We start from the raw sequence: 24,793 nt of genomic DNA on the forward strand, positions 1-24,793 counted from the left end.
TTGCTGAGACAGAAAGTTAATCCTTGACCTCGTAAACCCAATTCGACAGAACAGTCTCACCACCAGGTCTGTGTATTAGCTGACATGTGGTGAGATTGTTTTGTCAGCTGTTGTTGAAATACATATTTAGCGGATATTGGTGGGCCGCAAGTGTTTCAACCCCAAACCATAATCATAGCAAAAGAAAGTAGTTTTTGTGCCTGACCTTATTATAAGCTTCATAAAGATTCAGAAGTTTATTGCAGGGCTATGCAGGGTTGTACTGCGTTAGACTGTATCCAATAAACTTTGTGTAACTCTTGCAGTACTTGCAGTTTATTATGTGATAACATATCACCTTTGTACAGAGCTGAATCTGTGCTCATGAGTCCAAATTCCCCAAAACTTTTTGACTCTAGTCATCATCTGATTTTTTTTTCTTTTCTTTTGTTCCACTATTTTATCGTATTCTTTAAATGTGATGGTTGTAATGCCCTGTCAAAGCCTCTCCCTCTCTCCTGGAAACATAATTCTGGTAAAGAAATTCCCAGTATGATGTTTGGATTTAATATATAGCCTTTGCCCCAAGGCAGTCAAATGTATAGATATGTACTCCGCTATTATTTACTCATCATTTATATTCAAAAATCAGCCTTCAGAACACAAAGGGCATGTTTGTGTACATTCCCAGAAACAACTCAAGATATGACCTCTTTATCTTTATCTGCAGCCCTGTCCCCATAAAAATTCTGTAAAGAATTAACTGCTGTAAGTCTGTAATAGTTCCTTGTTTCAACAAGTGCTTATTGTTGGAGGCAGCAAGCCAGTTTAGTTGTAACTTCAGATAGACATTCAGTCGTCACAGTGGGTTGGGTTGTGACCGTAAATTCAGTAATAAAAATATATCCTGGAGGCCAAAGTCTCAAGTTCAGCCATTCAGCCACGAATGAGGGGATCATGTTATCGCTTTACAGGTAAACAAGGAACACAGCTCTGACAGTAAGTGAGTCATTTTGATCATCAGATCACATTTCACTGTTTTTGATTGGATTTGATTTTGATTTTTAATATTTGGGTTGAAAATATTTATCTATGCTCCTTTGGTAAGTGTTTGAAAGCAGATAAATTTGTATTCAAGTCCAAAACTACTTCTTGTAAAATGTCTTTTTTTGTGTGCTAACATGAATTTGTTAGTCAGAGAATTAATGTGTAACTGAGAGATTATTTTAATGCGTTTTAACTGCGTCTGACTGGTCTAATGGTATTAATGAAGTCCATCTGAGCTGAAGAAGACCTTCCTATTGTCTGTTTCTTCCAATTGTCTGTTTCTATGAGCTGTTTATCAGACATGTATGTAACTGTGTTAAATTGTTTCTATCTGCACTAGTGTGGTATGATAATTTGATTTTGACTTTATCATGTAAATTGTTTTAGGTTTCCACTTTTTGTCCTGTCTTTTCTCACCATTGCCCTTTTGTGCCTTTTATTGCTTTTACCTGTATTGAGGCAGATCCTGGAAAGCACCTTGTGTCAACTGTTGTTTTTTAAATGTGCCATATAAATGCAACTGACTTGACTTGTTTCAAAGATGGAGAGAAAATGTTGCTAACAGTTTAGCCTTCTTCTAATCAGACCTAAAGGCTCATGCGGATTCAAGTTCATGTTTATGTAGCTAATTCTAGTCAGAGTCTCAAATCACAGTGTGTCCTCCGCCTCACTCCCCGCCGCTACAGACCATCTCGCTAGGAGAAGAGCGGGCAGCATCTCTGGAGACTGACCCACAATCAGCGGCCACAGCAACCCGAATGCATCCAGCACAAATCCCAGAACCAGAGGACCAGACAGTCTTGACTCCCCACCAGAACAGCAAACTTTCTGTTGCTGCTGTTACACAGGTTAGACTTGTTGCTGCTGCCCAGCGTTGGGGGGCTTGTGCTGGCCAAAATTGAGTTGCTTCAGCCACTGATTGAAGATTTGTCTCCTGAGTTGCCTCCCACCCTCCTCCTAGGGAGCAGTCCACAGCGATAGGGAGCACAGGGCAGAGAACATGGGGTGGCTAGCTAATTCTTATCTGATTTGTATTTTGATGAACGGAGAGAGAAAGAGCAGGGCAAGAAGGGGCTGAACAAATGATCTGTGTGCAGCTCTAAAACAAAATAAGAATAACTAAATCAATGTACAGGAAACACTGTGTAACTGTATGAAGTGCATGCATATGCCCGTGGTTGTTTGGAGTGAGGGGAGCAGGTAGCTGCAGGAGGAGGGTGTATTTTCAAATTCTGCCATTTTTCCTTTCTTTCTGCCAACCTGTGATAGTACGGAGCTTCATATGATGATCCGTTAAATCACGAGGATAGCAGCGCATGGTTTTCTCCTCAAAGACATTCATAGTGTCGCACTTGGTTGTTTACATGAAAAGTTACCAAAATTGTAGTGTATGGAATTTTAAAAAGAGTTTGAGAGAGGAGTTTAAACCCTGACAGCTTTCTCACCTCCAAAAACTTGACCAACCACTGCGTGAAGTGTTTGTTGTCTGTTTTGAAAATGTAAAAGTTAAAAAGAAATTGATGGACGCATGGCCCCCCAAGTTCCCACTTCCTGCAATGGCATAGATAACTCTTTCCTTTATTGCCATCATTAGGGTCATTGTTTGTTATATGCTGGCATCTGTTTAATGTTGTTACATGTCTTTGCCTGCTGTGTATCTCTCAGCTGACTCTGGATGAAGGATGGCGACAAAACCACCAACCCCTGCAGAGACCAAGGCTAAATCCACACTCACCAAGAAGCAGGTATTCTTGTCTGATGGGCACCTTAAATCAACACCTCTGACAAGAGTTTAAAGAAAAATATATCACACTTTAAAGTACAGCCCCCACTTACTGTGTACATTACAAGGTACCAATGGAATTGTTACTTCTATACCAGCAGCTCTGACTACATGGTAGTAAGTAAATATTATTAGGAGATCAGACTTTGCATTCAAGTGAGGGCTACAAATACATTCATACACTGTATAAAATAGTGGACATAGCCACTGTGACATCACCCACTGGTCTGTGGACTCTCATTTTTTAAGCTTTGAATTTGGCATTTTGGCCGTCACTATTTTGGATTTTTGGAGCCAGAAGTGACCATATTTGGACAAGAGGATTAAGCTAACCCTAACGCCAGCAGCTAGCTTGGTTACCACGGTGCATTTACAACTATGGTTAGCTGTGATAATGCTAATGAAAAAAATTTTCTAGCTAAAAACAAAATGTACTTACCGAAAAAATTAAACATCCAACCCCTTAGTGGGTCTTTCAGTACAACCGAATGCTGAACAAGACTTTTTTAGGACATCAAAACGTTATCTTTAAATTTCATGAAGTAAAACCACACTGAAATAGTGTAAGCTGTGGCTATGCTGATACTCTGTGAATCTGGGGTTGCCCTATAGTGACGTTACCTAACCAACGTTGTCCCTGTGGTAGCAAATTGTTAACGGGCAGCACCCACCTGTCACTTAAAGTGGCCACACCTTTAGTTATGCATAATTTTAAGCCTTAATAACATTAAAACAGGTGAGGTGTATAAAAATTCATCCCCTGTTCAGTTGTCATGAAGGAGGAAATTAGCTATAGAGACCAGCCTCAAGTGACCACACGAGGAACTGCAGTTTTTAGCACTTGGCCAATGGCTTTATATTTAAGTCCTGGAGGTTGCCATTTAAATAAATTATGCTATAAGAGCATTTCTCACTACCCAGTAAGCTTAGTCTGTGGTCTTTCATGTTAGGTATGTGAATAAATATTATATTTCATTGCACATTTGGTGCTTTTATGGTGTTTACTCTGTACATCTGTGGATGGCTTTGTATTAACCAAAGGTTGTATTCTCTTCTGCATACATAGATTAAAGCCCTGGAGAAAAGCTCTTCATCCAGCTCGGCACCATGGAATAAACCCACCCTCAGTGAATTCAAGGTAAATTTACAGCACACTCTGCATATCTGTGGATTGATCTGCAATAATCGAATGTTGTATTTCTTTTCTGCATACATAGAGTAATGCCAGCTCATCAATACCATGGGATAAACCCTCCGTCAGTGAAATCCAGGTGAACTAACATCCTATAACATGTTGATGACATGAGGATTGATCAAAAGAATTAAAAGTTTGAACTTGTTTGCAACTTTTTATTTCTAAGTAATTAGTTCCATAACCAAATTAAAATTGGGGAATAAACTGGTTGAAAGACTGAACTTTGTTTAAAAAAATAGTGGAAACTCTCTGAGGTTCTCCTCACCTGTTAAAGGTGCAAAATGGTTTAGTCCGCCCCTGCACTAACGCAGCCAGAGCCAAGTGAGTGACTGCGTATGCTGCAGGAGCGCCAACGTACATTGTCGTGTCTTTCACTAAGAAAAGGACATGTGGGTTCCAAAAAAAGACAGAAATGAAAGAAAGAAAGGCAAGGGAGAGAATGCAAACTGAATTAAAATGTGAGAGAAACATGGATCAAGAGAGGAAGGGCAGAGGGCCCACAGAGATCGCTGATGCATAGGGTCCAGAATGCTTCGCCCCTGTTGATGAATGCATAAACTTTCCAGTTGTCCCTGAGAATGTGTCTTTTGATTCTGCTCCTAAGGGTTTGGAGGAATCGTCACACACTTTTCCACTTAAGACCGGTCCCCCTACAACAAAGGTAAGCAAGTAGTTACAATGTGTAAATGTGTGGAAGATTGTGAAAGTGTAAAGGAAGGAAGAAAGACACTGAATGGACCCACAGGAATACCTTTACTTCTTTTCAGCCTGATCTAAAGTCAATGCAGACTCTGACAGAGTGCCTACAGCTTCTTCAGCAACTGGCAGAGGAGGTCAACAACATCAGCCAGGTACGCACTAGATCCCACTACACTCCTGTTTGTAGCTAATTAAAGCAATCAGTCCCCTTGAAGACTTTTTCTTGTGCTTTACTATTAGGCCACAATATATTAATGGTGGGGTTTAAATAGGTGAAGTGGTCAAGCCACTGAGCACTACCCAGCCAGGCAGTGATGTAGTGGAGGGTATACGCATTTATATCGAGTATACCCACCTTTTTTCCGGTCATATACAGTATACCCACCTATCAGCCAAAATGCCATTGGACTATCTTGGAGAGTATACCCACTTCCTTCTCTGTTACCTACCTATCTACATAGTAGTACACCCACCTCATCAACTACCACTACACCACTGCAACTAGGTGTACCGCAACCTAACCTCATGCTCCAAGCTAGGAGGTGAAATAACCAAAAATATCAACCTGACCCAGAACTTCCTGAGGCTAGATGTGCAGTTCACGTAACACCAAAGTGCGCGGTCCCCCTCACCAGACTGAAGGGGCAGTTTTAAGTTGCTAACACTTGAAAGAACAAGTTGATGTCCCTTCTTATTTTTAAGTTGCAACAACTTTACAAAATTAAGGCCATGTCCACATGGAGACGAGATTAGGTGTATCCGCAAAGGTCTTTTATTGTATAGACCTTTCGTAAATACGGAACCAGTGTTTTAGGAGCCCAAATACACCAACTTTTGAAACCAGGTCCCAGAGAGAAAAAATCTGAAGACGCCACCTTCGCATTTCCGTATTTACAACACAGTACGCCTCTTTTCTGAAGCGATGACGCCATAACCCCACCTCTCCCTTAACCCGTATGTGCTAGGCGTAAAGGCGCCACAACAACAATGGCTGACTACGCAGTCCCAGTCAACATTCTCCTGCAGTCAGTTTTGTAGTTTTGTAATCAAGTGTGACCCTAAGTAGCAGCTCTACCTCATCGTCAGTCCATACAAAGTGGGCTGCTCTGGCTTTTGTATTTTCCGCCATCTTCTTCTTCGTGTTTGTACATCGAGTTTTATGCGCATGCTCCATTTCTTATTCTCTGTTTTTGGTGTACTTTGTGGCAGCATTGCAGCGCCACTTACAGGCCTTGCATACTACAGTGTTTTCAATGGCTTATTGCTTATGCTTATTTCTGATTTCTAGCTCCTGTCTCGCAAAGCGGGACTACCTTCAATTCTAAAATTTAAATTAGATTATGAAAAACATTATTCACATCCATTTCCTTTTTCACCTACTGTAATTTAGGTGAAGTGTGGCAGTAAGAAGACTGAACCAGAGGAGGGCACCAAAGAGCCAGGCAGCCTGGAGACCAGCAGGACACTGATCCTCCAATGGGCCAAGGAGCTGGAACAAAACATGGTTATTCATTAACTCCCTTTTCTGTTTCCTTCATCTTTAATTCTTCCTCTTACCTGTATCTATATTTTTTACATTAAGCATTTCTCAACAAGTATTGTGTGTATCCTCAAGCATGTTCATGTGTTTCCTATCTCATAGAGCATTCGCAAAGAGCTTTTAAACTATTTAAACTTGCAATGTGTATAACAAATGAGCTCCTGATCTTCATCTTCACTGTTAATGTCACACAAGATGCACATTCAGTAGATTGCCTCCAAATGACTGCCCCTCTATTCTCAGGTAAAGAAGGAAACCAAGTCGGCAGATAAGAAGACAAGAAGAAGAGATGATCCAGGAAAGAAAGAGGAAACAGAGGTGGAAAAACACAAAGAAAGGCTTCAGCAGTGGGCAGAGGAGTTGAAGAATATCACAGAGGTGTGTGTGTGTGTGTGTGTGTGTGTGTGTGTGTGTGTGTGTGTGTGTGTGTGACAAGCAGAAATCAAACTCCTTTCAAACCGAAGCTCACTCCTGAAAACACTCTGTCTCTGTGTGTGTGTGTGTGTGTGTGTGTGTGTGTGTGTGTGTGTGTGTGTGTGTGTGTGTGTGTGTGTGTGTGTGTGTGTTGCCAGGCTAATGGCGTGTCTGATGAGGAACTGAAGAAGCTGCTGTATCCCAGAGGAGCAAAGGAGTCGAGGATGGCCGCCATCCTTCCATTGCTGGAGTTTGTGGCTTGGTCTCTGTTAACAGAGGATACTGAGGTGTGTGTGTGTGTGTGTGTGTATGTACAGGTTTATGCTTTAGGCATCCATGGAGCAATGAGCAAGATTTTGAGGATTATTTTTACTTTGCATGTGACTCCTGGACAGATTCTAGGATGTCTGACAAACTCAGGACGCAGTGTCCACAGTTGAAACCTTCCTATGTTACTCCTCGTACTCCTTTAACCTGAAAAAAGAAACTGTCCTACCCATTAAGTCAAGCTACTGCTAAAAGTGAGGAATATTTTTGATAATTATGTGCATGTAATACAGAACTTTTTGGAAAACATGAGGTGTAGAACAGAGTGAAGTGAGTATTTTTAGCTGAGACCAGCAGCTCTACAGCTCGTTCTGTTGGTCGGTCAGTCCACATAAATTAGACCACCCTTTGGCAGCCACAATTTTTGCACGGGGGGGGTAGGTTTGTCCATAGTTTGCAGACATTTTTATAGACATGTGTACATTATTATGTAGAGGAACTACACTGAAACTTTACATTTCTTCACATTTAACAAGCCTGTGGTTAACTGGTGGTTAGGTTCAGGCACATAAAACACTTTGTGTTTGGTCATGTCTTGGCTTAAAATACCCAGTTCTTGTGGCACTATTCCAGCTGGGAACACAGCGATGTCTTGATATAAAACAAGCACTTTTCATGGTGTTATTCCTGGTGGAAACACAGCGACAGGTCACCAAAAAAACACCCACGTTTGGTAACTAAAAAGTCATTGGAAACGTAGGGATGACTCACTAAAACACAACCGGTTCGTTGGTCTTGAACAATGGTGTACAGTGGTCTGCAGCTTGACAGGTGTCTTGTGTAGGTGTTGCGCCATCCATCACTTCCTCCACCTCCTGATGACAAAGTGAGCTCATATGCTACTTTAGAAACATTGATATTATATGTATGAAACATACAAATGTAATATATTCATGGTCGGCAGAAAATAGACTAAACTGTGTAGAAAGACACACACACAGACATACTTATATACACACACACATACAGCATTATGCCATGTCCCCTTTCATAACCTATGAATAGGATTTCATAGGGAGGCATCATTATATCAGTGACAAGTGTGAAATTTTGTGTAGATACATGCGTGTACCTAGTCACAGCTAATCCAGGCTTGTTTCATTGACAAAGCATTAATTGTTTCTCTAATGACACAAGCACACAGTGTTGTTCAAGTGAATCCATACTGATGAATATGACTCTGCAGGAGGCTGTATCGATGAGGTGGCTGCTGACCAAACAAAAGGCCTGGAGGACAGGAACTGGAAGCCCCAAATACATACCCAACTCAGGTGACTCAGCTGCTTCCTTTGCTATGACAAATCCTTGAAATACATTAGATTACTGTGTGATGAAGAAACCTTCGAATATGTTGTTCAATAGGAATGGGAATTTGGATTAATACAGCTGGACGTGCTCTGCAGAGGTGCCTTTTGGCCAAGCAGACAGTAGAAGTGCACAGCTTAATAGGATGGGATGGAATAACCACTTCCACGTGTGCTTTTAGATGTCTGAATACAAACATGTACTGTAGAATCACAGCATTATTTTATTGTTTTTCAGTGTGGCAGTGGATTCAGGGTGCTTCAGGTAATCTGATTTACCTCACTTATTTCCTGCCATTGTGAATGAAGAATTTGGCTAAACAATTACGACTGCTAGCTGCTTCCAGCACTTTTACAACAAACAATATTCCTGTACTTGAATCCTAGTGTCTGTCCGGTTGGACGCCAGCACCAGCCATCCCTGGCTGTCTGTGTCCTTAGACCACCTGCAGGTGCGGGAGGCATCAGTGCGCCCTCCTCCTCTCTCAAACAACAGCCAGCGTTTTACTGAGTGGCCCTGCGTGCTGGGTGACACCATCATCACTGCAGGGAGACACTACTGGGAGGTGGAGGTGTCCCCTGATGGTAGCTGGAGAGTAGGTGTGATATCAGAGTCTGCTCCCAGGAATAAAAAGCCCACCATGTCACCCAGAAAAGGATACTGGGTCCTGTGGAAGGGCCCCAGTATGTGGGCCTGCACAGACGAGCCCACTAGGCTGCAGAGGGCGGCTGTGCCCCGACTGATCGGGGTGTATGTGGATGTTGGAGAGGGTCAGGTATCTTTTTATGATGTTGATCGGAGGGTTCACATTTATACTTTCTCTGATACTTTCAAGCACAGTCTGATCCCTATGTTTGGCTGCCTGGATGGACGCACGGTCCTTAAAATCAAACCAGCATAGAGGCCAGACCAAAAGAGTAGATCAGACATGTTGGTTGTAGAGTAAGAATATGGATCACTTCAGTGCTTTAAACTAATGAGTAACTGAGATCTAATGGATTCATTTACATTTCTGAATAATTACCTGGATGACTTTTTTATATCATTCACTGAATCTGGTTTATTGTAAGAAACTACAAGACATGTAAATATGGAAAACATACAGTAAAAATATTAAAAGATACTTTAAAAATGTACAAACATAACCTCTTAAAATGAAACAGCTAGGGAGGAATGTGCAAAATATATATTAGGACACTTAACTACTCAACTTTTGCGAAATGACAGGAGACCTGGGGCAGTTAGTGAACAAACATTATTAATATTTATCAATATATATAATGAATGAATTGTCTGTTTTCAACCTGTTGTCATTTGCTGTCCTCGCTCATCTTTGACCAGAGGTAAATCCAGTCGCAGTAGCCCCGCATAGGTCAGGTATACGCAGATTTGAGGACATTCAGGGCATCCTCCACTGGCACTTTTTTCATGAACAAGTTGTATTTTCATGTTTTTTTATGCATCCTGCCATCCAATATACATTCAAAGTAGGAAATTAATTCCCAGTGTGAATCATTTTATTGTCATTGTGAATAAGAAAATGGTTGGCGGGCCACCCAGCACCCTATCAGCTGCATTTCACTGTTCTGGGGTATGTACAAAGATTCACAGTATTCAGAATAAAATAATTAAGGTATATGCAATGTACGGAGATTTAAACCCAATGATATGCATGTTGTGTATTTCTTTCCAGTTTGCACTTGCCAATGTCTGCACTTTGTTACATTAAAGCAATGATGTCAGATATTTTGTGTTTGTGTTTTATCCATCTTATTTAACAGAAAGACCCTGGCACAGTTCCACACATTCTCAATGGCTGCCTTGAAAATATGTATTGTTATTTATTCTAATACAAATACTTATTCCATAACATAACATGCAAGGTATTATCTTGGGTCTCAGAGGGCTGAGGCATTGGTTGTGAGGCAGAGAACACCATGGACAGGTCACCAGTCTACTACAGAGCTGACACATACAGACAGACAGAAAGTCACGATCACAGTCATATCTACACACAATTTCCCCAGTATGACCTGTGGGAGGAAACCAGAGACCCAGGAGATTAATTCTGTGACAGGACAGTGCTAACCACAGCAATCCACAGATTTTGGAGATGGAGAATCCTTACCTACAAACAGGATGAACCCAGCAGCATTGAGGTGTAAAACATGATGGTCCAGCTGAGATTTTCTTTCAGAGCTCTGATTTTTACTTGTCATCTTCAACACATTACACCAAGTTCACTAAGAGTCTCACCAAACATGTAGCAACATTTGGATAACAAAGGCAGGTTCTCAGGTGCAGCAGAGATAATACACACCAGCTGACCACTTCTGACCCCCTTCAACTGCTTCTCCCCCTGGCCTATTTCCCCCTATTTCTATGGTAAATCCCTCTATCTTTTTTATTTTTTATATTTATCTTTATTTGATTTCATGCTCTCCACCAAAAAATTTTGCTTAGAATCTAATTTCGACAAACATATAGGCTACAGTAGGCTGCCTTAAAGTATCAGATAGTATATATTTTACTAACTTAGGAAGGTGTCAGGCTAACATGAAAACATCATGCGCTTACATACACCAGACCTAAGACCCAAGACACATATATATTCATACCATATTCATTTATGTCACACATAATACAGATACTTCTCATCCCAACTCCCACCCCACCACAAACACCACATCCACAAACACACAAAAACACACATTATATTAGTTCTGTGTCCTGTATATGTCCCTTCCCGGCCATGCCAACCATATCCTTTTAAAGATGCATTTATTTATTTAATTATTAGTCTTTTACGGCCTCATAAGTGTCCGTTCATCCCTCATTCCATTGCTTTTTATTGTTGCCGTCAGACAATGTCTTACAATTGTGTTTAATGTTACGTCTCTCGCCTACACAGAGACAAATTCCTTGCATGTGCAAACCTACTTGGCATTATTTTATTATTATTGTTGTTGTTGTTGTTGTTGTTGTTGTTGTTGTTGTTAGCCAAGAGCTCAATTGTGGCAGTGCTCAACCAGCGGAACCTTTGTATTGTCGGTGGAGCTGTCGGGGCTCTTTAAGTGTTACACATTTAAGTCAACGTCACTTGTATAGCTCCACAATGGCGGAGGAAACGGTTTTGGATAAAGGGTCATCCTTTATGGATCCCTTTAAAGGACTTCTGTTGTCATATATTATGCCAGAAACATGTTACGACGAGTTCTTTCTTAACTTCAACTTCCTGGACGGTGAGTGGCTCATTTTATTTCAACAGCGCGAGCTCAGTGACAGAAGAGACTGTAGGAGGATGTAACGTCATACTGACAGTAAACCTGATAAAACTTAAGATACGTCTACAAAATATCTTTATAAACCTCGGGTTTTCCAGCTATGTTTATATCGAAGCGTTTGTACCTGAGTTGTTTATGTCCGCTAGAAAGTCCAGGATGTGTCTCAGCTCCTGTCAACTCAGTAGTCAGTGTGTACTGGTGGTTGACATGTCATTCATTACCATAAACACACACACTGTAGTTTAACTCGTATAACCGTCCTGCAGCCTCAGTGGATTATTAACAAAACCACTATTTTCTCCAGTTTGAGTAATGTTTGTTAAAAGCTAAAGTGTTCAGATATTTACGAAAATTACTGAGTTTTTATTTTAAATATTTACTATAGCTATATATGAGTTATGTTTAGCTTCTCTGTGCACTCTTCCTCGTTTCTCTTCTGGTCCTCTCTTACTTTAGATTCTCTGACTGACTACTGATCTGGCGTGTGTGGTGTGTACTTCAATGTGATCGGTGTAAGCCAGCTAATCTTTTTGATATAATTTTTTTCCAGTACCATGTCTGAAGATTGTACTGAGCAAATGCCTGGGGCTCGGCATCATCCTGGGATCAGTGATGGGTAAAACACCTCACCTTCGCTGTTATAACTGTCATTTGGACACATTATATAGTTAAAGTCTAAAATTTCGATATATTTTAATCCAATTTTAGACGTAATTGTTTCAGTCAAGGTTTGGACGATAAAGCTTAAGACAGTTTAGTAAGTTTTGGTCAGTAAAAGTATATAAGATTTAGTTATATTTGATTCATGTTGTTTTATGCTAATCATCAGCAGCTTTAAAGTTGTGACTGTGCTGTAGCATTATGTTACATTGCTCAAAGTAGGACATTTTATTTACATATATAAAAGATAGTAAATATTCTAAAATATACTTGTTAAAATTTGGTTTTGACAGCTAAAGTTTTATTTTGCTTTTTGCTTCTTTTTGTTTTTTTCATTTTAATATTTGAATGATGTGAAATGTTCACAGTGAAGCTGCCTCAGATCTTCAAGCTGCTGGGAGCAAAGAGCGCTGAAGGGCTGAGCTTCAAGACCGTGCTGCTGGAGCTGCTGGCCATCACAGGAACAATGGCCTACAGTATCATCAACAAGTTCCCTTTCAGGTTGGGCCATATTCAAATCCACTCTGTGATGTAAACCTCTACATGGAGCACTCTGATATCTACAGCTGTGCTATTGCAAACACTGTAGAACTGCACTGTGTGTTGATTTAGATACAGCTGTCCACCTTTTGTTTCATGTATTGAGTCACATGTGGTGGATGTTTCCACAGTTCCTGGGGTGAGGCTCTCTTCCTTATGCTGCAGACAGTTGTCATTGGCTTCCTCATTCAGCACTATGGAGGAAGAACCAGCAGAGGTACAACTGTCACACACACTCAGCAACCACTCATGATCAGAACAAAAGCTTCACTTATAAGACCAGTACTGATATTTGGCTCCTGAAGCATAGATAAGTACTGAAACAAGTGTTATTAGAGATGATGATCTCAGACAAGATGACAATTTAGAAGAGTAAACTTGAATGGAAATTAGATTTTAAGCCATTATTTAGCGTGTGCTAGAGATGAATGCTATTTTGTCTTTTTGGATTTAGTTACATGTTGGTAAAATACATTCAATAAACTCAGCAGCCGACAAATCTCTTATTGAATATTTCCTTTACTATGTCTCTTAGTCTAACACTGCATGCGTGTGCAGAGAAAAAAAGAACTAGTTATGTATATAAACATGTTAAAATTCTTTTCACACAGGGGACAAAATAAATAAGTAAAAATAATACAGAATATTTGTTGCGGAATTTTTTGCATCCAAACCTTTCATACCGATATGAATATTGACACGATGTGTATTCCACCAAACATTAAATGTCTGCAACATCACACAATCATCAATTCATTTTTGTTGTCACTATAGTAAAACCCACACTCAAATCTGCACACTGGAGGGGGGCTCGTTATTTCAAGTGTGAAGTACTGTGTTACAATGTGGTTGCATTTCCTGTGGGTGGCGCTGTGTTATTGTAACAAGTGTAAATGCTGAGCTTCAATGCTCTGGGTCATTCATGACTTGACTGTACAGAGTCCAAATGTTTTTATCATGTGTGTTTGACACATGGCCTTTAATACACGGCTTAATGTTCTGTTTATAATAGTAATAACTGAATGGAACGTGAGTGAGTGTCAGCAACAAAATCAGTTTGATTGCATTGTATTTTATTGGAATGTCCTAATTGGACAAGAGCGACAGTGCGCTTTTATGAGCTGGACAGACACCCTGTTTTCAGTTTATACCTGTCACTTGCTTTGACAGCGCCACAATGGACAAGGTAAGGCATATACTCCAGGCAAGTGTAAATTGGCTACAACCCACCCCACTCCATTTGAATCTTTACATTGTGAAATCAAAGTGAAAACCCAGAAAACCTCAATGGCAGATTCAGGGTAAACAAAATCCTTTGACGTCAACCCTCAGATAATCACCAGTGTGTGTTTCTTGTCTCCCAGGTCTCGTGTTTCTGGTTGTGTATTCCGGCCTGCTGGTCCTCCTGCTGTCTCCTGTGACTCCTGTGTCTGTGATCACCTCTTTACAGGCATCTAACATGCCGGCCATCATCATCGGCAGGGTAGGTGGCGGTAACACAAGGCTAATACATTTATAGTTTTGAATGAACTAAGTGTATTTTAATCTCATCTTTGATAGCAATGAAAAGTGTGACTATAAAGTTTTTTTATGATGTTAAACCAATGAACGGTTCATTGTTCAGTCTGCTTGTCAGTGCTCTGTTCTTGTGTTTATAACTTTCTTGAGAATGAATGGCTTATATTCATACAGAGCCACTAGAGTCCCAAAAGGTGATATTTTTTATTTATACACAAATGAATCAACTTAAGGTACTTAATAAACGCGCTAGATAATAACTTGTTCCCACAAATAGTTAATTTGTTCCCACAAGATAATTAAATTGTGTGCACAAGATAACAACTTAAAACTACTTAGTAATAATAACTTTATTTACACTGCACCTTGGAAAACTGAGTTTACAAAGTGAATGACAAGCAAAAGCAGGATACTCAGAAGGCAATAGACAAACCATTATGAAGTGTTTCTGCTAAAGAGCTCAAGGGCTAAAGAAAAGTAATCTTGCCTTATGTAACAAGTGTGTTTTGATTTCACTCCCTCTTGACGTTAGCTCTTTGTTTGCTTTCCACCCTGTCATTTCTCTTCACGTGCGCTAAACTGAACTGCCAGTCAGAGTGATTTCATTCAAAGCTCTAATCTAAGGCTCCAAACTGGCTCATATGGAGTCAACAATTCTGATATGTAGCTTGGGGCCAGATCCAGACGAGCTTTAAAAGTGATGAGTAAAATCTTAAAATGAATTCTAAAAAAAAGAGGAAGCCAATGAAGACAAACCAGGATTGGGTGTGATGTCACCTGTTGAAACCAGTAAGAAGCCTAGCTGCTGCATTCTCAACGAGAGGCGCGAGTGACTTTTGGTTGATGCCAGAGAGAAAGGCATTACAGTAGTAAAGTTTTGTTCCCACAAGAAAATAAAATCACCTTTTGGGGCTCTGTATATTCATGACATCCAGACATTTTCATCAGTATTAACAGTCATTGCTGCCTGTTTCCATGGTCACAGAATAAAAAGGAAGTAATGCAGCATGACTTTCCATGTTGCAGATTCACCCAAATGTAACATAATACATACTAAAAATACAGAAAGTTCCTAATGTGCATGTGCAAACACACAACACGGGAGAGACTGACAGTGTGTGTGGTTGTCTCAGCTGATCCAGGCAGCCGCTAACTACCGTAACGGGCACACTGGCCAGCTGTCCGCCATCTCCGTCTTCCTGCTGTTCGCTGGATCCCTCGCCCGCATCTTCACCTCACTACAAGTAAGAGGACTGTGTGTGTGTTTCTAATTAGCCTGTGTTCACATGTCACATAAGTGTATTGTTGTTGAGCCATAATTTTGACTCTCTACAGGAAACTGGAGATTCGCTGATGGCCCTCACCTACGTCATATCCTCCGCCTGTAACTGCGTCATCGCTCTGCAGGTCCTCTACTACTGGAACAGCTCTCCAGATCGCAAGGAGAAGAAGAAAAAGAAGAGCGAGTAAAAAGGACAGCCGCTAAACTTCTTTGATAGAGCAACACTTTTCTTTCCATGCCCGACTTCAGACATTCTCAAAGAGGTGTCTTTAAAACTTGAACTAATTGACTATTGAAATGCATGTACAGAGCCACTGGCAAGTGTGGGACATTGATCTGCTGGACAAACACTTGACTTTGAAGTAAGAATGTGAACATAACATGCCAAGCAGATCTTCCATGTGGGTCCACAGTTAGCTGGATATGTTGGTGGTGTTTAGCTGTGAGCAGGGCAGCTGGCTCCAGACCCCCGCTGTGCACTACACTGTTATTACATTCCTCTTGATCCAGTTTTCCTCAGTACTGTCAGGCTGTGTTCACACCAGTGTGTTGAAAAATTTGGAAACAGTTTGTGTACTTTCCCATTGATTTTTCAGGTTCTTTGATTGCCATTCATATTTTGTTGAAATGATTTAAAACAGTTTGGACCTTGGACACATGTAAAGAATGATTTGTTGTTTTTATCATTTCACATAAACAGAATTCCACACTCCCCTTTATAACTGCAAGGTCTGTTTTATGGTCTGTATCAGAGGTGACACCAGGGGGTGACATTGATGCTACCATGAAGAATCACATTTGCCAAATTTGCACAATACGATACAATTTTCCACGGAAACCAAGGAATGTCATCTAAAAGAGTTTACAAATCCCCTTTTACACAGAATTAACACTAATCTGATTATTTGACAGATTTCTGATGCTGTCCTGAGAGTCAACGTGTAACATGTTACATGTTCCTTTGTCACCCTTCACTCCCTCTGCTGTAGCAGAACCTGTTTGTCCTGAAACCGCCTGTTATGTGTGGTGGAGCACACCCTTTATGTGAGTCAACCAGGTATGGAGAGATACACCAAGCTAAGATGAGTAGAAGTAATCAAGGATGTGTCATTAACAAAGGGCGCTGTACCATCACAATGGGAAGTACACAATATCTGCAACATGGCAGATTGCATCGTGAGCTTTTGTTCTGATAATACAGATGTTCCTTTGTATTCAAAAACCAAGCATGAAGCAGCTATTATTGTCAACAAGATGTAGAAGACTATTACTTGACAAAATTCATCCTCTCTTCACAGCATGTAGAACATGGCACACCTACTGATGTCATCATGGTTTGTGCTTCAGGTCAAGGAGAACCTGCTATTTTGGGCGGTTGGTTGGTTGGTTTAGTTGAATTGTTTCGAACAGTTCAAATATAGGTGTGCCACCTGAAACGTAACCTGTTTCATGTTGGTGGAAATGGGGTAAGAATGGGAAATCCCAGGAGCTAGATGAGATCCAAACAACAGCATATCACAAAACTTAAAGCGGCTCTTACCTTTCTTGCTTTTCACACAGCACTCCTCCAACATTTCCAGGAACTTTTATTTCCAGGAATTTATTTACCTGGGTAAAAGAATTCCTGGTAATCTGTGTGGTTTGCGTTTCCACCGCATCTCAAAGTTAAGGAAAATGTATTCAAATTAGCGAGATGATGTCGATGATTCAGCGTGTGCCCTGTATTTGGCTCCGCCAGCTTGGCTGGTTACATACTGGTAGAGAGTTGGGCCTGTTTGTCTCAGCCAGCAGCTCAGTTTAAAAGTATTTTAAGGTAAGTGTCAAACTAAGTCAGTCTACATACAGACAGCTGTCATTTGAGCTTATTAGTAACAATTCACTATCAGCTGAACTAGCGTGCTGTCCTTGTGTAAGACATAACGTTAGTATCGGTGGATGAGAGACTGTGGACGGAGCATATTGAATATCGCTGTCTACATGTTTACATGTTCATGCTTGCTGAACACATGTATTGATAAAGTATTGGCTTCTTACTCACTAAGGTTTAATTGCACTTACAGTAATGATGTTCAGCTGCCGTCAACTCGAGTCATTTTCGTGTTATGTTCACTTCGTTTCCACTGCGGCAGCTCAGCTGTTCACCGGTTACCGTGTCGTGTAGGTGTGTGTGTGTATGTGGAGGAGTTCAGCGCCAGCACAAAAGAACCGATACCATTAGAGCTTATCAGTGCTACGGTCTTTGATAATTCAGCTAATTTAGTACCGGGTTTCAGTACCCATCCTTAATCAAAACACAAACGAAGTGAAGCCTGTAGAAATGAAATAAAATTTGCGGCGGCTGCCCGTGCCAGGAAGTGCAGAATGCTGCAAGTGTGTGTTCCACCAATCAGCGTTCTTCAGCACACTGCCCCACCCCTCAAGAATTCGGGGTAAACTGAAAAGTCCTACCCCCTACCCCTTTCTTCAGGGAAAGTTTGGGGTTGAGGGAAAGTTTTTTATCCGGGTAATTTCGGTGGAAACGTGTAGAGGTTTTTCAAAATCCCAGGTAATTGAAAAAAGTTCCTGCAGTGGAAAAGGGGCTTATGATAGATATAGGCGTTGGCAAGGTAGCGTTAGATACACAGAAGAGGAGAGCGAGTGTAACATTACAACCAAGACAGTCAAACGCAACTCCAGAGTTTTAAAACTCAACTGGAGTCAGAGATGACTGATGAGTTTTAGAATAAGGTTACAGTGCTAACGTTAGATAGTAGCGTTAATGTTACTAGTGGAAACGCACAAGGAAGATAACGTTAATGTTTCAGAGGCTACACTCACAGTAGGCTAACGTTACGCTAACGTTACGCTACGCGAGCGGTTACGTCAATCAGAGGACTCCATGTGGGGAAGACAGACAGGACACTCGGCCAATCATTGCGGTCGAAGTTTTCTTTGAACCATATGAGAATGGTACAATTATGAGTTTTTATCTCTGGTGGAATCCACTTACATTGTAGTGTGCCATCAGCTTATTAATAGTATTTTAACCTAAAAAAGAAAAGCGTAAAATTTCCAGAAAGGTAAGTGTTGCTTTAAGTGAAACATGGTTATACTTCCAAAACACAGGTGACCTTTTTTAATGTTTTTTAACTGGGTAAAGGCAGCTAGTCTGAATGTTTATGACATTATGGATATATGATTAATTATTTGATATGAAGAGGAATTAAATGTATGAGAGGTCATACTGAACTCTGGCTTCAATTTTTTACTTCGCCATCTGTGTTGCCAATTTCTCCAGTCTCCAATATGTTGGTATGCCTGAGTCAGAGTTTCCCTACAGGTAGGGGAGACCGGGGATGGTTGTAACATTTTTGACATTTCTGTCTGTAACTCGGGTCTCTTTTAAGCCAGTGCATTCAAAATGTGATACAAACTAGTTACATGTGTCAGCTATTAAATGGTGTCGTTGTTGTCTCTGCAACACAAACAGAAAATCCATGGTTTAGTCTCAAACACAAGGAGTGAAATGTTACAATCTATCCCATAGTCTGGGTTAGTTGTAACGGACCATGGGGTGAAATGTAACATTATGAAAAGAGGGTATGACAAGAACTTAAGATACTGAAAACTTTGTATTTAACACTTACATAATTGGTGTGTGTGTGTGTGTGTGTGTGTGTGTGTGTGTGTGCGTGTGTTACACCAATATTTGAACATAATATTAAAACTAAACAAATTCTGCAAATGTGCTCCAGCTTCAAAACTTGAACATGGCCCTCTGTGTCTTACACTAGCATTTATACACAGCTATAAAACTGAACAAAATGCACAAATATCCAACAGAATCAACAAGTGAACATTGTGTGTGTGTGTGTGTGTGTGTGCGCGCGCCAAGTATTTTAGTCACTATCACCATCGGAGTCACAGTGGTGACAAATGTATGGCCCTCCTGGAGTGCAGGCTTCGTGGGCCCACAGACTACAGGCTGTACACTGAACCCAAACTTCTTTTGGTTTTGAGTTTTTGAAGTGTTCCATGCACACAATGCAAAAAGTGTCATCATCATCTGAGGAATCTGTGTCCTGTGGCACGATGTTATGCATTTTCTGTTTTTCTTTCCTGATGTTTTCTTTGACAGCCTGGGTCGTTGTTGGTTTGTGCGAGTTGATTTGTCTTGTTTCTTGACCCATACTGATGTTGTTACAACTAACCCAGGCTGTTGTAGCCATGAACCCACTTGTCTTACAGACCAACAACTAAAACAGTCAGTACGTTTACATGGACAGTTTAATTCCACTTTTAATCGGAATGAAAGGCCATTCCGATTAAAAGTGATCATGTAAACGGTCATTCCGATTGAAAAACGGTCATTCCAATTGAAAATTAAATCCGATTAAAGGGGGTGGTTTATTCCGTTTGTCATTCCGAATGAAAGAATTTTGTGTCCATGTATACACTCATTCCTCTTTAAGTTCATTCCGGTCTTCCTGTGCATGTTCGTTTCCTTGCCCTTCTGGTGCGATGACGTAATAGCACGCATAGCAACGGGCTGCATAGCAACGGGCTGAGCTAGAGCAGTCGGACTCGTTGCACTCACCGGTTTCCATTCGCCACAGCACGGTCTTCTGCTTCCCTTCTCCTGCTCAACAGATGAAGCATTAGCAGAACAAGGTTGTTGTCGTACTGCTGCTTCAAGAATATAAGCAAAACAAGCCCGAAAAAGGCACTAAGAACTGCGTCGTCAAGCATCTTGTTATCCGGAGCGAGGACTACAGTGTTTTCTTCCGGTAAACGTAAAACACGTAACATCCGCCCCGCCCCCTATCCAATCAGAAACCTTCCCTGCCCCAAACCTTGCGCAGACCTGAATAAAGGCGATTGAACTGATCTCCCATGTAAACCCTCATTCGGAATTAATATTTCCCATGTAAACTACCTGGAAAAACTTGAATTCCGAATGATTTCATTCAGATTTATTTCATTCCGAATGAGAAGCCATCATGTAACCGTAGTGATTATCACTAACAACTTGCATGGAAAATATCTAAACAAACACATAATTAACATGATTTAAGTTTGATGAGTTTATGTGCAAAGGAGGCAATGCTATTACAAAAAGAAATGAAGCAGAAAAAAATACTTTCTTACCTCAAAATTAGTTGTTTCCCTCTAAAATTAGCTGTGTTTGCCACAAGGTGCTACTTCCTCACATGTGGAGTAAGGACTAAACTGAGCATGTGCAGAGTGAATCAGATGATTTGTAACTTGTTCCTGATTGGATAAATTGAAAGTGTTACAACTAACCCATGTTACAACCATCCCCGGTCTCCCCTACTCACGCTCTCCGTCTGTCATCGATTTTACTTTTAGAAATCCTGACTTCTGCTTGAAAAGGGGCACCTTCGTCTTTTAATTCCCATTTTGTGTGTATGCAGTGGTTAAATGAGGTCCAAGGATTGTTTCTTTGTATGTATTTGTTACCACCATGGACTAGAAAATAATAGATGTAGCCACCGTGACGTCATCTACTGTGCTGCGGATTTCATGTTGAAGACTCAAGTTTGGCATATTGGCCTTCACCATCTTGGATTATTGGAGCCAGAAGTGACCAGATGAGAGGGTAGAGATAACTGTAACTCTAGCCACTGCTTGGTTTGCATGGTGCGTCTACAACTGTGGTTACCCATGATAATGCTAATGCTAATTCTAATTTTGGCTAGCAACATAAAGCTTAGAGGGGAACTGCCCATTGGTTCGACAGCCCATTGGTTCGACATCCCATTGTTCCGACCATATTAAACTCATTGTTCCGAAGTCCGTTCCGAAATCATCATGATGCCCTGTGGTTAAGGTCTGGTTAGGTTTAGGCACAAAAACCACTTGGTTAGGTTTAGGAAAAGATCATGGTGTGGGTTAAAATGAAAAAGAAAGTGACAAACACATAAGCCGTGAGCCTGCTCCTCCTCAAGCCGGTCGCAGCGCACCATACGCCCGCCGCGAGCCGTTCAGCACCGCAGACAGTCGAACTAGTGGGATGTCGAACCAATGGGCTGTCGAACCAATGACATGGACCTGCTTAGAGCTAGCTAAACAGGCTTAACAGAAAAACTGAATATCCTTAGAGTCTTTTAGTGCAACCAAATGCTGAAGACTTTTTTTGGTGACAAAAACATTAAAACCAGCTTTGATGAACTGAAAACGCACTCAAATAGCAACAGCTACGGCTATGCCTATACTATGCAAATCTGGGGTTTCGAAATGCTTCATTACCTAACCAACACTGTCGATGTTGCAGCAGCTTGTCAGTGGCTGGCACCCACCTTTCACTTAGATAAGCCACACCTTTAATTACGCATAACTTTAAACCTTAATAACATAATCACCCATACAATTGTCATGAACGAAGAAATATAGTGACCAAAACTTTTCTTTGTACCAAGCTGTAAACATGGTGACAGCCTGCAATTTTGACACTTCCATGACGGCCTCATTTTTCAGCACCGAAGGTTTCCACTTGGTTACCACCTGCACAACTACTGCAGGTAAAACAAGGTTGGCTAGAACTGTATTCATTTTCAGGGTACCTGTTAGTGTGTAATAAATTATAAGCAATGAAAAAGAAACATCCATGTTGCAATATTACAATATTTACACTATGTTTCATGTTACTAACTTAAAGCACGAAAATATAAATGAATACAAGACCATGTGTCTACAGCGGTGCTTTGAGCTTAATGCTAACACAAACATGGCAGCATGCTCGCAATGACACCATGCTAACATACTGATGTTTGCAGGTGTGATGTTTACAATGGTCACCCTCTTAGTTTAGCATCTTAGCATGCTAACATTTGCTAATATGCACTTAACACAAAGTACAGCTGAGGCAATGGCAGATCCAGGTACTTGTCCTCAGCCACCTCCACATCCTTTTTCTTATTTGTGTTGAACTGCGAGTAATTCAGTCCACACCTTTTGACAAATCTGTCTACAACACCTGCAAGTTCATGTAATTAGTGTTACACCCATAAAAACCAATGTGTCACAGTTTCAGTAAACATAACAACCCCAGCTCTAATGGTTACGACCATTGCCATAATTACACCAGCAACACCCATAACTGTAACTACAGCCATTAAAATGATAGCATGCTGCCTGCATGCTTTAGTAGATTGCCCCTGCTGCTTCATGCTGCTTCTTGTCTATTTCTCAGTGTAGATCAATGTAGTCCATAAATATGTTCCAAGAACATCAGATAATAATACCAACAGAACATTACTGGATGCAAGACGCTCCTTACTAACAACTAAATCAACTTGTACTAGATACCTTTGGGAGCAGATGATACTGTAGTGCTTATCAGGAGCTAGTTTGCAGTGTTTGTTTCTGCAGATGAGTGCAGATCAAAAATTTAGACTTTGCATTGAAACAGTATGTTTATTTGTCAGAGATAAGATAGAACTTTACCACAAGGGAAATTGTTGAACAGCAGTTGCAGTAGAAAGCAGGAGAGAGTATAAATATACAATATCAATAAGGTGTAAATCCAAAATATACGCAATTCATATTCAGTGCAGTTATATAGCCTGTGAGAAGTGACTTAGCTATACATGTAATATATGAAGTCTGAAGTAGTGGTTCGTGTGGTTGGTCAATTCAAAGTGTTCATGTTATCCATAATATTGCACATTATGTTCCATAGATTAGAGTTGCATTAATTGTGATCGAGAGAAACAGAACAAAGCCGAAACAGAGGCTGGAGCCAGCACAATCTCTGCTGTCCATGTGTCTGCTGGAGGTAGATTAATTGTAAAGTCTGAGGACACATCCACACTTAAATGTTTTCATTAAATAACAGCATTTTAAAACAAAAACGATCTCTTTACACACGAGCATTTCAACACCATTTCAGAAAGAATCTCTGGCTATACGAACATACCTGAAAATACATATCACATAACCATTCACCTTCACTAGGCATGCATGTGCCTATGTGAACAGGAGGCAGATTGTCTCCTTTGTGATTGGTTGCTTAGTTACCAAAAAGAAAACAGAGCTGACGAAAAAGTAATACCAAAGATTTCTTTGCTTGGACTGACGACGACGAGGAAGTGTTACTGAAAGTAAAATGAGTATGAAGTGGTCAAGGTGGCGACAAATACAGCATCAAATTAGTGGTACAGGGAGCAAAATGCCAGAGTAGTGTGGATGCTAGACGTCAACGTGGAACAAAACAAAAATGTATTAGTGTGGATGTAGTCTGATTACCTCAAGAAATAACATCCTGTGATGTTCTGTGATGGTAGTAGTCAGCTGCTAAAGGTGCTACTGTGTGTCAACAGCACATGGTGGAGAAGATGATATTTATTGTCCTTTCTGACTCCACCACCACCAAAGAATCAACCTCCATCTCCAGGCTAGAGACGGCCTTCCCGATGAGCTTGTTGATTCTGTTTCCACTGACAGTCCCCATCCTGCTGCCCCAGCAAATGACAGCAAAGAAGATAGAACCAGCTACCACAGACAGGAATATCCTCGGCATGGTACTGCTGACTGAATGACCGGAGCCTCTGCAGGAAGTAGAGCCGACTCTGGTACCTCTTGTACACAGCCTGTGTTCTTCGCTCAGTCTAGCTTGGCCAGGTCCCAGGTGCTTGTAGTTCAGAGCATTGTTCACATCCACCCCCTGAATGGAAATAGGTATGGGGGGTTTCTACCCTACCAACTCCTTCCTCTTACCAGTGTTACGCTGCACGTGGTTCAGCTCACATCACTTAATGAGGGAGTCCACTATGCCCTTTTACTTAGCCTTCTTCCCCTTTCCAATCGTCTGAGAACTTCCACAGGTGGCAGGACTTGGAGTTATACATGTTCAAGATGTAGCTCTAGGGTGAGCAGAAAGGGTACCAGGACTGTCTCCTGTGGGACCCCTGTGTTGCTCACCACAGTGTCAGACATGCAGCCTGACAGTCTTACATACTGTGGCCAATCACTCACGTCCACAATCCGGGAAACCAGGGGCAACCTTGCTCCTTAGCAGGGCAGGCCGGATGGTGTTGAATGAACTAGAGAAACTGGAGAACATGACTTTGACAGTACTACCTAACCTATCCAGGTGAGCATTGACAAGGTGAAGAAGGAAGATGGGGATTCCACTCCCATCTCTGGCTGGTAGGCAAACTTAAGGAGCTCCAGTATTGTTTTAACAAGGTGCCAAAGGTGTGACAGGATCAGCCTCTCC

The 24,793-nt window shown here is 41.0% G+C and overlaps 2 protein-coding genes across 8 annotated transcripts; both read left to right on the plus strand.

Annotated features, from left to right (window-relative positions):
• Nucleotides 1-883: 883 nt before the first annotated feature.
• Nucleotides 884-10,033, plus strand: LOC126404637 (E3 ubiquitin-protein ligase TRIM39-like). Of its 7 annotated transcripts, XM_050068012.1 has the most exons (13): nucleotides 888-978; nucleotides 1,713-1,874; nucleotides 2,692-2,771; nucleotides 3,876-3,947; nucleotides 4,027-4,080; nucleotides 4,609-4,665; nucleotides 4,772-4,855; nucleotides 6,094-6,207; nucleotides 6,487-6,621; nucleotides 6,816-6,944; nucleotides 8,171-8,255; nucleotides 8,527-8,553; nucleotides 8,676-10,033. In XM_050068012.1, exons 3-13 carry the CDS (start codon nucleotides 2,709-2,711, stop codon nucleotides 9,188-9,190), a joined length of 1,335 nt encoding a protein of 444 aa, XP_049923969.1. In that variant the 5' UTR covers nucleotides 888-978; nucleotides 1,713-1,874; nucleotides 2,692-2,708; the 3' UTR covers nucleotides 9,191-10,033. The 7 variants fall into 7 exon arrangements, with proteins under 7 accessions (XP_049923974.1, XP_049923968.1, XP_049923973.1 ...); XM_050068011.1 differs by lacking the exon at nucleotides 1,713-1,874 and having other exon boundaries at nucleotides 885-978; XM_050068016.1 differs by lacking the exon at nucleotides 1,713-1,874 and having other exon boundaries at nucleotides 885-978; nucleotides 6,100-6,207.
• Nucleotides 10,034-11,367: 1,334 nt separating this feature from the next.
• mpdu1b (mannose-P-dolichol utilization defect 1b) lies at nucleotides 11,368-16,287 on the plus strand. Its single transcript, XM_050067858.1, has 7 exons — nucleotides 11,368-11,531; nucleotides 12,124-12,189; nucleotides 12,602-12,734; nucleotides 12,905-12,990; nucleotides 14,138-14,256; nucleotides 15,425-15,535; nucleotides 15,627-16,287. Exons 1-7 carry the CDS (start codon nucleotides 11,405-11,407, stop codon nucleotides 15,759-15,761), a joined length of 777 nt encoding a protein of 258 aa, XP_049923815.1. The 5' UTR covers nucleotides 11,368-11,404; the 3' UTR covers nucleotides 15,762-16,287.
• Nucleotides 16,288-24,793: the final 8,506 nt, after the last annotated feature.

Source organism: Epinephelus moara, chromosome 17 (genome assembly GCF_006386435.1).
Source record: "Epinephelus moara isolate mb chromosome 17, YSFRI_EMoa_1.0, whole genome shotgun sequence".
Taxonomy (NCBI): Eukaryota; Metazoa; Chordata; class Actinopteri; order Perciformes; family Serranidae; genus Epinephelus; species Epinephelus moara.